Source organism: Pseudorasbora parva, chromosome 6 (genome assembly GCF_024679245.1).
Source record: "Pseudorasbora parva isolate DD20220531a chromosome 6, ASM2467924v1, whole genome shotgun sequence".
NCBI classification, from domain to species: Eukaryota; Metazoa; Chordata; class Actinopteri; order Cypriniformes; family Gobionidae; genus Pseudorasbora; species Pseudorasbora parva.
In genome coordinates, this window is record NC_090177.1 from 24045387 (window position 1) to 24059225 (window position 13839).

The window sequence follows — 13839 nt, forward strand, 5'->3', positions numbered from 1 at the left end:
TAGTGACTGAGGCTGTCATTCTGCCTAACATCTCGTTGTCAACGTGGTGAATATAAACATGTCAGTATTTGTTTTACTTTTAAAGTATAATTTTTTGCTATACTTTTAAAATCACTCAAAATCATTGCATTGGTTATCAACATTCTTCAAAATATATTTTGTTCCACAGGATGAAAGTCAGGTTTGTGGCAACATAAGGGTGAGTAAACAGTAACAGATTTATTTTGGGGGGCTGAACTATCCCTTTAATGATCACCCAAAGTATTTCAAAGGTTACCTGTACTATCCACAATTGTAGCAGTTCTAACTTCAATACATTTTCAAAACAATTCACGCATTAACAATTAGGAAGGGGATATCTTTTATTACTGTTTGGGGGAAAAGAACAAATAATTTATGCATATTTAAAAAAAGCATTAGGTTTGTTACCAACTTAACTCTATCTATCCTTTTGTTATAAATATTATTAAACTCATTTTGTCTGACATCATTAATTTGCAGCAGAGGGGATGCTTTCAAAATTAAGTATATAAACAGGCCTATTTATGAACAAAAGAATAAAAACATTCTGCACAATAGTAAAATTACAAGGATTTGCATGTGTATGAGTTGAAATCAAAGTATGATATGGCATAATAGGATCTTGCTCATAAATATATCAAGTAAGAACATGGCTCCAAACCATCCAGTGCATTTGACATACCCTAAAAGAACTACAAAAGATTATCCAAACTCTTCCTATGCAGAACCTTCCATTAATGTACAGGAGAAAATTATCTAAATGTCTTGACTCTTGAAATATCACAGTTCTCATGAGCACTAGTGCTTGTCCATTCAAATCCTGTACATGAAATGAGGCAGTATATTCTCAGCTCAGCAGATCATAATAATACTACTTTAATTAATTTAAAACCAAATCACATGATTCAAAGTTTTGATCAATTTAAATAAAAATGGCAGTCCCTTTGCAATAACCCTTCCTCAATATTAATACATCAATTCATCCTTCAGTCTCTTCGAAAGGCAGACTCAAGACTTACTTAATTAAATCTAAAATGAAAAAAATAAAAATAAGACAGTTAATTTGTTATATTAGGCGAGTCTACCTTTAAATCACATGAGTTGTTACCCCGAAAGGCACAATAAATTAACAAATTAGACAGTGAACTGTTCGATGGGAGAAAAAATAAGACCTACACCATTACATCTCTGAAAAGGGGAAAAAAACTATCATGGCCATCTATGCACTTACACTCAAGACACCACAAGATCCCCAAGACAGCTGGTTGCAAAAATACACCAAGCTTATCAAATGATCTTGCAGTTTTGACACGGTCACCAGCTAGTCTCCTGCCATCAATGTGTCAACCACATTGCAGTGAGGGCGAGAGTGAAGTCAACAGGCCATTAGGATGAGTCTTATCGCCATGCCCTGTTCAGCAGTTTTACTTCTGCTAGACGTTTGCTGATCATGGTGGCAAAGAAGAGGCCAAAGAGTACACTGCTGATTAATACATAGTCATAGTCATCCTTAAGGACATCAAATTGCTTGGAGGGGAATACTCTGGTCTGGTAGATGTCAAGACCGTACGCAACCACCTATAGGGTAAAGAAATTAATTGGAAATGTTATACAAGTAACTATGTATAATGGCAAGAACAATGACATGGATATCCAGAGCTTAAATTAGGACTAATCATATCAACAAAAAGTTATTTAGTACTGTGAAATTAAAAAAAAAATCAACTAAACAATTACTCTTACCAAACAGGTAGACTCCAGGCCAGAGGGAGCAGTGTAGATTCCCCTAACTCTTGACACAGTTTGGTTGTAGTTTATAAACCACTCTGTACGAATGGGCATTTCTGGAGCATATGGTATGAGGTTTTCCTCCCTAAATAGTGGCACAATCATTGTTCAACTTGGTTACTCAGCAAGCAATTAGTAAAATCAAAGACTAAATCATGTGCGTGACATTTTTTCAACATAGTAAGTAAATATTAGTACCCACCGACTCTGTTCTGAAACCAACTCTGGTCTCCGTGGGTCCAGAAACATCTTTGGTAAGGATAAAATGTTGCCTGATGGCATCCCCACTGTAAAGAAAGAAGTAACACCCAAAACTTACTAAGAGAATGCTGATCTTTGTCTTAAGACTTTTATCTTTAAGATATTAATTTAAATGAACTCTCTAAAAGTTACTATTACTGGTTTCCTGGTTCAACCTTCCACCACTGTTGAAACCCTGAGCATCATTTTTGATTCTCTTACCAAATTTGCCTGTTGGCATTTGAAATAGTTTGTTTTACGTCCTTTTAACGCTGCTTGTTTAAATATCAATGATGCGGAGACCCTAGTCCATACTTTCATTACTTCTCAGAAGACTACTGCAATTCTCTCTTATTTGGCTTACCCACACTACAACAATAAATAAGCTCAAATATATTCAGAACTCTATAGCCAGAATCCTCACATATACCAAGAAATCTCCCCATATTACTCCGGTTTTATGCAGACTACAGTGGCTACCCTTTCGCTTCCATTTTCAATACAAGATACTTCTTATCATGTTCAAAACCCTCCATGGTCTTGCTCCCTGTATATTTCTGACATCATTCATGTCTAGTACTACCCTGTCTACACACTTAAGGCGTTTCACACTTGTAGTTTGGTCCAGACCAAACCCCCCACCCCCCAAAAAAATATTTTAGACCAGGTCCGGTTAGCAATCAGATTGGCATTTATCACTGAACCTAAATATACCAGTTCCACTCCACTATTAGACACACACTTGCGAACTTCCCTAAGCACTTCCCTTCGGGGGAATCCTCACCACCATTTTGAAGTGTGTTCCACTTCGTGAAGAGGGCAAAGGAATTTTATATGGACAGACCCTTGCTCCCTCGATTTTGACAGAGGGAGCGAGTCTGCTTTATATGTACACTTCAGGCAGCTTCATATACCACAATGCAACACGATTGTGACGTCAACGCATATCACATTTTATTTACCCCTCCACAAACAACTCTATGATATTTTAATTATTTTTAAACAACCCAAACACACCTATATACATATAGAATGCTGCATTAAACAATTCAAATGATTCAAATTTGATTCAAAAAATAAATAATGAGTCAATGGATTCCAAGTGATCATGGGCTTAGGGCGTTCCAGTTCAGTCCATTGCAAAGGTTCCGCCAGTAGTGGGCTGGGCAAACAGTGCACTCATGCAACGTAAGAAATTACACACATCCGAGTGAACGAGGCGAAGGGAAGTTAGCAAGTGAAGGGCATAATAAAAAATAAACTGGAACACAGCACAAACAGGAACGCAGAACAAACCTAAAGGCATAGAGATACGATCACAACCTGATTGGTCGGCTTTTATGACTATTGCCTATTTAGAGAACATCCAAAACAATGATGTGTCCTGGGATAAATGTGCTTGTTGTATGTGTGTATTTTGCCCAGCTGAGAACTTGTGAAGTCTTATAATGTGTGAAGGAGTCAAACCAGCAACAGGAAGCCCTCCTTTACACACAAATGAAGATCTGTTCACACTTGGTCAAATGAACCTAACAGAGCAATCGCACCAGGGTTCGTTTTAATTGAACCAAACATCCCATATGTGAACACACCCTTAGGTCCTCTGAATATAGTCTATTTCTGGTCCCATTGCACAAACTAGTATCTTCTGTACCCACACTTTAGAATTCCATTCACCAACACATTCGCAGCCTCACAAGATTACACATTTTTTTCACAAGGTTTTTATAATTCCTAACCTCATGATCTACTTCATGTTATGCATGTTGTTTTGTACACTCAGTATATCTGTATATGTTTATATGTCTGCTGTCATGTTCACTTCTTTTAATATTGTAAAGCGACCGTGAGTTTGTAGAAAGGCACTTTATAAAATATACTTATTATTATTATAGCAGATCTTAAAAGGAAATGTTATTCATGTTTCATTCTGTACAATAGGAAATGAATGTTGTGATGCCTAAATTTACACTTTAGTGTTTTATTTTTTTAAAACAAAGTAGGATAAATATATAAATATCAATCAGCAATAACATGAAAATAATTGTGAATTGCGCTATATGCTCGATACTAACCAAGAAGGTGTCGGCTGGTGATGCCTTTTTCTGTAAGTGTGGCCTCCAAAGTGCTTATGGGTGCAGGAAAGATGTACGACTGCTGCAGCACCTGAGGTGGATGTGGTCTGTCCAGGGAGCTGAATACTGTGCTGTTATAAAGCTCTGCTCCCTCAAAGAGCTCCAACACAGAAAACTCATTTCTACGAAACTTGGAGTTCCAGTACACATACTATATGGAAGAAAACAAAACATAGTCTTAAACTCTGCACAAGTAATATCTAATCTAGATAACCATGTGTACTTACCACCAACCAGTTTTCAGAGTGGACAAAGTGAACAGGTCCTCTGGCCTTCCGCTGCACTGCCTCATGAACAATACGGCCAGTCACACCATCAATCAGGAAGATTCCAACAAAGCTGCGCTCCTGATGAGTGTCTGTGCTTTCCGTTATCACAGCCAAGAGATTAGGGTTTAGATACTGCAGATGAAAAAAAGACAGGATGCAAGATTAGAAATGTGTTCTCATTTGGAAAACAAGAGCAGTCATAAAGGTCAGCAGTACCTTGTAAAGTACACTTCGATCCCCCATCACTCTGCCCTGGGAATGCACATGTTCATTTGCACGCTTTCCTTTGATGGCCACTATTTTCTGCACCTCAGTGGGGATGACCACCTCCCAGATCAGCTCTGTAGACAAATCCTGAAGGGAAAAAAACGTATGAACACCAGCACCAAAAGTGCTTTCTTTCTGTAGGCCTACTGAATGAATGCTCACCATGCGCAGACGAAAACCCGACAGCTTTCCCTGACTGGAGTCCACTAGGTAGAAGAATATAGAAGACGCTGTGTCTTGAAGTTGCTGTAGAACATTTTTAGTAGATGGGAATGCTGTGACCTGAAAGAGAAAATAAAATAAATGGGTTAACATTCTGCTAGGAACACAGAAGGTTTGTCAGAAGGACGAATACCTACCTTGTACTGATCGTCAATAAGAAGAAGGACTTTAGCATAGTCCTGGTCAATGACAGGTAGCAGCAGGGTCTGAAGCACAGGTCGGGGTAAAGCAGGGACACCTATATGACTCTTCTTGCCGAAGATAGGATTGAAGACATATAGGCTTCCAAGACCCGTGTCCTATAAATACAGTCCATTTTTAAATTTAGCACAAAAAAGTAATACAATATCAATATTGCAACCGAATAGAAAAATAAAATAAACAAATGCACAGACACCTTAAAGGGATAGTTCACCTAAAAAGGAAAATTATCCCATGGAAAATGTACTGGCCTTCTGAAGCCAAAAGATATGGGTTTATGTATGTATGTATGTATGTATGTATGTGTGTATGTATGTATGTGTGTATGTATGTATGTATGTATGTATGTATGTATGTATGTATGTATGTGTGTATGTATGTGTGTGCGTGTGAGTGAGTGAGTGAGTGAGTGAGTGAGAGAGTGAGAGAGTGAGAGAGTGAGAGAGTGAGAGAGAGAGAGAGAGAGAGAGTGAGAGAGTGAGAGAGAGAGAGAGAGAGAGTGAGAGAGAGAGAGAGAGTGAGAGAGAGTGAGAGAGTGAGAGAGTGAGAGAGTGAGAGAGAGAGAGAGAGAGAGAGAGAGAGAGAGAGAGAGAGAGAGAGAGAGAGAGAGAGAGAGAGAGAGAGAGAGAGAGAGAGAGAGAGAGAGAGAGAGAGAGAGAGAGAGAGAGAGAGAGAGAGAGAGCAGTCGCCGGAAGTTAGATATTTTACTATAAAAATAGGGAGAGAGCAAAGTTCAGTATTTGTATTTTATTCATTTTAAACATCGGATGAAATTATTTCTCTTTTGATACATGCGATTCTGAGTCATTAATACATCACCAAAGACAAACAATTATGATAGCGATGTACAAGTCCGATGTTTTAGTGATTATAGTTTGGTAGCGTTAGCTTGCAAGTGAAGTTGAGCGAATTAACTTGTCAACGATATCTGTGTCCTCCGAGCTGGTCGTGAGCTCTGCATTTTCTGCACTATTGTTCATTTTTATCGCTCCACTTCACTCCTATCCTCCAAGCCTGTCAGCCACTGACCGTAAACAACAGCGCGTGCAGCACCCCGGTCGGCAATACGCATGCGCAGCACTACGCATAACGCGTAAGCATTATATCGAGAATTTATTGAACTGTTGTTATTGTTTTATCAAGGAAAACTATATCGTGATAATTATCGTTATCGTTTTATCGCCCAGCCCTATTTATAACATGTTAAATATGGATACTTTTCTTATAAAACCCATCGATTCGCTTTCAGAAGGCCTTTATTAACACCCCTGACCCGTTTGGGTTACTTTTATAATTGATGGATGCCCTTTTTATGGTTCAAATTTTGGACTGCTATTCACTACTATTATAAAATTTGGAAGAGCCAGGATATTTAAATTGTATTTGTCTGAAAGAAAATGTCATATACTCTTGAGGGTGAGTAAATCTAATTGGTAAACTATTACACAAATGGGTAAAAAAACAAGCAAACTTTTAAACAAGCAATCAAATAAAAAAAACTAGCAAACAACTGCACAAACAAGTAAACAAGCAAGCAAATAAACAGCATCAGACCATACAAAACGAACTGCAAAATATTACCTTGTCTTTAATAAGAAGTGTGCACTGAGGAGGATGTGGAAAATGGGCAGTGGTCCTTTGCACTATGAGCTTGAAAACGGAGTTGGGCTGGATGTCTTCTAAATACTGTTTCCACAAAATGGTTCCTGATTTACTGTCGATGCCAAAGAGCTGTGTAAAAATCAACAACAGATTTACGTTTACCAGCAGGACAGCTAAAAGGACAAAACAACATCTGTGCTTTCTGAACGTACCTTTCCAGAGGCAGTCACCATCACCATCATCTTCTGCAGGTTAAACTCATCGCGAGAAAGTGTGTCTATGGTGACTTCATTCTTCACACTGCTGCGAGGCTTCCGGGCATCGTAGAAGAGTTTCCAGAGGTGGGCCATCCAGGCCTGCAGCAGGATAAACTGGGAAGAGAGGCGCTTGAGAACCATGGGTAACAGCCCATCTGCAAGCAACGAGATCATGATAACTGTCAAGATTCATTGAAGAAAAAAAAGGTCAGCTGTAACACTACTTTCATTACATTCTTCAGCCAATGCATTGTTCAAAAGTTAGAGACACTGACAAAGACATTGCATAAAATAAACTGGATTAGGAAGAGAAGCTAAATTAAGAGGAAGCTCTCTACTTTACCTTGAATGGCTGGATCCGAGGGCAGCAAGTGCAAAAGAAAACACAGCAAGAAATAAATACAGAAAGAAATGGCAAGCCATGGAAAACAGGACAGATGAGTAAGACAGTAGGTTTTTTAGGGCTTAGCAAGCAAATGCAGCAATGTCACAACACACATTAGACTTGCATCACAAACACAGGCTTACATAACACTTATATTTAGAAAATGTGTATAGGGCTTAACCTAAACAAATATTAGACTTTAAAGTTAACATTTCTATATTATTTTATGGTACTTGGTTTAGGTCCTAAAAATAAATTGGTGCTTGTATTTCTAAATATATAGACAACTTTCAAGATCCAATAAATTCCTTATGGATAAAAAAAAAAGTCTATCTACTTTTTTATTGTATCTTAAGTAAAACAGCATTTAAATGACACTTTAAGATAAGAACTAACTCTTCTTAACCCAGATTGCTCCAAAATGACAGGATGGAAGAATAAGATTATAAACAATACGTAATAAGCAAAAAAGGACATCATAATCAATGGTTTCCATTTATGTTTCACTTTACCGGCTTTCTTTCCAAACTCTCCCTCCAGCTCTGCCTGTGTTCCAGTGAGTGGCAGATCAACCATCTCCATGGTGACCACATCAGCCAGGGCCTCCTCTCTCATCCAGACTACCCTGCCTACAGGGGAACACACAAATCAACCCCTTGCCTTTTGTTGTTTATTTGTGAATTATTCAGAATTTGCCGGCCTTGCATGTTTTCACTGTAATACAGAAGGGTCCGCTATTATATATGTTCCGAAAGCATTTCTGGATCAAAACACAGGTAGAAAGGAGCAGACCCTAGCGATAAAAGCTTTGCTTATGCACATTGTAGTCGTGAAAAAATGTTCAAAATGTTGCTTTTTTAATGAAATCCACATTCAAGTGTTGATAATTAAAAAAGTTGCATTAAGCTAGAATAAAACTTGTGTGTAAATACAGTTTTGTGAAAATTATCAAAAAGGCTGTCAACTTTTTTTTTTATACCTCATAAGAAAAATTATCATTAATAATAATATAATAACATCATATTTATCTGAAAATATAAATAGTTGAATTTAACATCATTGTTTACAGTTATAGTATGGAGATCCAGCAGAGACACTTAAAAATACAATTAAAATCCATTATTAACATGAATTCAACAATAAAAAAGTAAATAAGTCACTTTCAAATTAACAAACCAATATATTGCCTTATTTAAAGCTATTTATTTAATTTGAATAAACTTACTTAAAATTTAACTAATAATAATTTGAATGAAAATAATTAAATATTTTAAATGCAAATCTTTTAAAATAAAACGTTTTTTAGTAAAAAGTACGTTTTTTTAAAAGGTATTTTTATGCATGTGTTTATTTTGTGTATATTTGATATATAAATGAAATTAAATTCATTTAAATACACTTTTTATATTTATTTATTTATATTTATTTGTTATTAATACATTGATAAATAACTGTGGCACTCCTAATCCTCCATAATGCAATTCATACCAGGTTGCTGTAGGAACGTGAGTGTAAGGTCTTCCGTCTGCACCATGACTCTGTAGCCCACAGAATCATCTTTCTTCAGAAAGGCGTGGACATATAACTAAAGAACAGACAAACCAAAATGACCTACAACACAAGTGATTGGCATATAATTGTTTAAGCTTATATGCTTCAGCATTAGTCCTCACTCTGTTTGGTTTTCCTCCATTAGGGTCCATGTGGTAGATAATGGTGGTGTCCAGGTGTCTCCGCCCTGTGTCAGCACTGAACAGGTTGATGCTACAAGCCTTAAGTAACAACAACAATCCATTACTATAGAAGTATACACTTAGAAAGATGTTTTCTGAGTTTTTAAATGTGACTCACAGTATCATTCTTTGGGGACATCACAGCAGCAACTGTCTTCTCTCCAGAAGTAGCAAAAGCAGCCAAATATGACTGAAATATGAACACTGGGCTTTAGACTTTGAAATAACCAAATACTGTTCATTCTGGTCCCATTCTATTCTTTTGGGTGATTGAAAACAACATTTACTTATGGGTGTGAGCCTCGAAATATCCCAGTAACACAGCGACTCTAGTCAAAAAGTTTAGAACTTGATTTAGTTTATGTTCCTTTCATTCCAGTAAAAGTTTGATTCCTTGAACTGGTTCAGAATCCTGGTGTGAACATGCCCTTATATGTGAGAGAGACATATCAGTTCTTACAGGTTTGAAGTCTCTGAGCGGAGCGATGAGGCCATCTTTGAGCTGCAGCAGGATGTGATGATCTGGACTAAGCTGCAGGATAAACTCAGCGAGAGGAGGTTGTGCTGGACTGGGCTGAGTGGATGTCAGAATAGGTTGGAATCCAGATGCCACCTCCAAATCTAGTGTCTTTGAAAAGAAAAAGAGAGAGAAAGAGAGAGAAAGAGAGAGCGAGACATGAGATAACAGAAAATTGAGAAAGCACTGTACGTTTAAAGCACATGTAGTGACATCTGCACCTGGAGGTGGATCTGTCTCATCTCTGTCTGTTCTGCAGACTGCAATGGTAGGGTGTACAAGGACTGTGTGATCTGATCCACACACATTAGGATCCCTGAGCTGATGACTGTGCAGCTGTTCTCAAGGCTTGACATCCATGCGGCTTCAATTGATTTCTAAGAAAAACAAATGTGTCATAGATAATGAAACAATGTAATCGCACTATTTAAAAAAATAAAAAAACTCAATTGATTTCCTATATTTGTGTATTATTGGAACATTACACACTACCGTTCAAAAATTTGGTGGCAGTAAGATCTTTCTGTTTTTGAAAGAAATCTTATGCTCACAAAGCATGTTATTATGCTCACTGCATTTTATTCTATCAATATACTGTAAAGAGTACTATTGTGAAATAATACTATTTCTAATATGTTTTCTATTTTGAATATATTTTAAAATGTAATTTATTTCTGTGATGCAAAGCTGAATTCTCAGCATCACTACTCCAGCTTTCAGTGTTACAGGATCCTTCAGAAATCATTCTAATATGCTGATTTGCTGCGTAAGAAACATTTAGTATTATTATCAGTGTTAATATTATTATAAACAGTTAATATTTTGTGGAAATTTCAAAAGAACAGCCATAATAGATGAATTGACTGTCACACTTTTAATTTAATATATGATTAAATGGTGCTGTAAACTCCATACCTTCTTCATGATTTCACCATCTTCAATTTTGTATTCAACAATAACAATATGGGAGTTTGGCACAAATCCCAAAACAAACACCTGTCCATTCCCACCAGAATAAATAGTTTGATACAGAACAGTGTCACTGTAGGATGCAAAAAGATGGAAAAAAATAATAATCTTAAACTAATCTTAAGCAGAGTTAAAGAGTATTTTTACAGCAATGAGAATTTAATTACATGAGTAATAATTGCAATATAAAGAAAAGCTGTTCAAAGATTTCTCATCACCTGTCAGGTAGATTTTCCACCCATGTTTGACTGCCACTTGAAAGGTCATGGAGAGAGATTGCTGATTTTTTCAGCACAGCAACATACTTCACAAAGTCATGAACTCCAACTAAGGCAGCGGACTGAAAGCTGTGGTTAAAAGAGGACACTCAGTTTGATGCGTCAGTTAAACCTAACACTGTAACAATAAAACATACACAAAATACAACCTTCCAGTATCAAGCACTGCCTCCCACTTCAAGCCACCGACTGTAGTCTCCCAGGAGCGAAGCAGACGGCCATTCCCAACAACAACAACAGCATCTAATAGACAACAACCGTTTAAGAGGCAAAAACAAAGCCCAATTTCACAGTACACACATTTTTCGCTACATGCTTACCCTGTCCATACATAAGCAGCGCATCAATATGGCCCTCTGGTCCAGTTTTATCCACATGACGCCAGACTGCAAGAATTAAAAAGAGTTCACTAACACTACTAAAGCCACAAAATGTAATTTTTCGGTGCTAGAGGTTGCTTTTTTAAAACAAAGGCTTAGCTGGATGAAACCTGGATTTCTCCGAGCTTTACTAAGTCGCAGACGACCGCTTGAGTGTGTTGAAAGTCATGTTATAATGCTACTCTGTGCATTTGCTCTACCGCTATTATGAGGCACTTGTTGCACACTGCAGTAAGCTAAATCGAAATTAGTCATGGTAAAACATGGTACTTGTGGTAAACGATATTTACACAATAAGACTAACTGTATAGAGCTATATAACAATGATTTGTTTTCTGTAGATGAATGTACCCAAACAGTTGCTCACCTGTCTAATAAAACACATCATATTTAAAAGCTTCTTTGGCGTTTCCATGGTTTCTACAAAATAATACCAGAAACGCGGGCATGATGTCAATGATTGGAGACACACAGACATGGTCAGTGTCCTGGTCAAAATTTCTTATTTCTCTGGATTTAAACATTCTTGGAAACATTTGGGATAATGCAAGTACACAAGGATATTTAATACAAAATATTGCATATTGTGCCTTAAAATGAACTAATTATAAAAAATAAATAAATACCCTTGTTTTTGTATTTATTAAGTTCATTTAGGTAGGCATAGTCTAACGTCCACAATGCAAAACTCTCCATCTATATTTGGATTATGATTCAGATACCTAAGATGAATACATTTGGTATTCAGAAAATGAGTTAGTAATCTGCTTGATATTCATAAAGAAACAGTATCTTTGATCAAGTAGTTATAATCAAAAATCCCCCATAAGTTTTATTTTTCTTTCAACAAGTTTGTAATTATTTTCGATATCTTGATAGTATTTTGGGGGTTGTGTTGTTGAGAAGAAATGCACGTGTCGAGTGCTTTAGAAAAAAAGGAGAATATATTCCAAAGGTATTTGATGCATCACTTTGTCAGACATGTTAAGTGTATTCAAAACCTATATAAGAAATGAATGAGCAAAATGAGCACAAAGACTTACACAGATCTCCAGTCCTTGAATTAAGTGAAGCAAACACGTTATTGTCAGTTGCCACCAGGAGCTTTTTAGACGCTTGAGAATGAGTGTCAAACAAGGCAAAACGCACCTTGCCGATAAACTGTTGCCTCCTGAAAGAAATCGCAGAGAGTTGAGAGTGATGTTAACACATGATGACAGATCAACCCGGTGTAGCTGACAACAGTCAGCAACCTGCTTAATGTACCGGCTGTTTTACAGTCGCAGAAATCCCACAATGGATTATACGTAAAACCAACACACAGCTACAAATCGCGTTTACATACCAATCAAACTTTCCAACTTGGTCTTCAAATACCGCCGATGCAGTATATAATAAAGACACAGATATTGCTAATCTGACTGCAAGCCAAGCCATTGCTGCAGAGGAACAACTCCCACAATGCTATGCGGTTAAGGACCCAAAGAGTCTGACCTTTAATAAAACAATATAAAGGGATATGTGTATTCTTTCAATTTAGGTTATGGAAATACAAAATATATATTTTTAAATGTAATTAAATGTATCTGCGTGAACCGCTGCTCAACAAATTAACATCAGGCATTCGCGTGCCGTGCTGCCTATGACCATGACTGTATGCTGCTGTCACGTGCTATCGGTATATTTCCTACTTCCTACTTCTGAAGTCGTTATTACGAGCTCATCACATTCAAATTTAGCTTTTATTTCCAATTCTTAACTAGGAAACTCGTATCTACGATTAAAAAATGCTTCTTGGGTCATGTACAATATCAGTTCATTAACGAATACATCTAGCAGAATCATAAAAAAAGTTGTTATAAAATTTGAGCGATATTATGAAATGCTTATTTTACTCCATAATTATTAAATTGAATTAAATAAAATCATAAAAAGCTTTGGAACCTGAAACACCATAAAAAATACCCCACTTTCAGGTTTTAAAGCTTATTACGATTCTATTTATGTAGTTTTTCCAGGTCGAAGGTAAGTAAATGTCCACCTAAAAAGGCAATATAAGATTTCGTCCTGCTTGACAATACCCCTATTATTTGTGCATTTTTGATTGTCATTTTAACTAGTCCAGTGCGCCTAGTGCTGTTTAGGCCAGTAGGTGGCAGCACAATACAAAGACAATTTCAAACTTACACTGTTTGTTTGCACAATTATCTGTTTTCTGCACCCAAACTGTTATTTTACCTTGTAGCCTACGACTCTTGTTACTCACCCGACTGTTATGTTTACATTTCTTTTTTTTCTTTTTCTTTTTTGCATCATGTTTTGCATGGTCAATAAACTGTATAAACATTGTCAATAAATGAACAAAATCAATTAATACATAATTAAGTAAGTAAATAAATAAATAAACCAGAAAAACGATTGGGCTATTTATTTATATTTTTAAAGGGGTGGACAACAACTTGGAAAATTTGCTGATCATTAGGGAAAACTAAAATAAAAATAACAAGCTTCACGCCTGCTCATGCAACAGGTTAGCCTACTGTAAATGCTATTATAGTAAACACTCAGCTGAACT

At 36.7% G+C, this 13839-nt stretch overlaps 1 protein-coding gene across 1 annotated transcript; it reads right to left on the reverse strand.

The window, feature by feature from the left end:
* Window positions 1–348: 348 nt before the first annotated feature.
* emc1 (ER membrane protein complex subunit 1) lies at window positions 349–12719 on the reverse strand. The gene is given in 22 exon segments (XM_067446356.1): window positions 349–1599; window positions 1765–1894; window positions 2012–2096; window positions 4125–4335; window positions 4412–4585; window positions 4670–4807; window positions 4883–5002; window positions 5080–5241; window positions 6725–6874; window positions 6958–7157; window positions 7900–8016; window positions 8876–8972; window positions 9061–9232; window positions 9234–9310; window positions 9581–9748; window positions 9859–10014; window positions 10553–10679; window positions 10825–10953; window positions 11034–11127; window positions 11205–11270; window positions 12308–12435; window positions 12610–12719. Coding segments are annotated over 22 exon segments (2973 nt in total). The 5' UTR covers window positions 12702–12719; the 3' UTR covers window positions 349–1419.
* Window positions 12720–13839: the final 1120 nt, after the last annotated feature.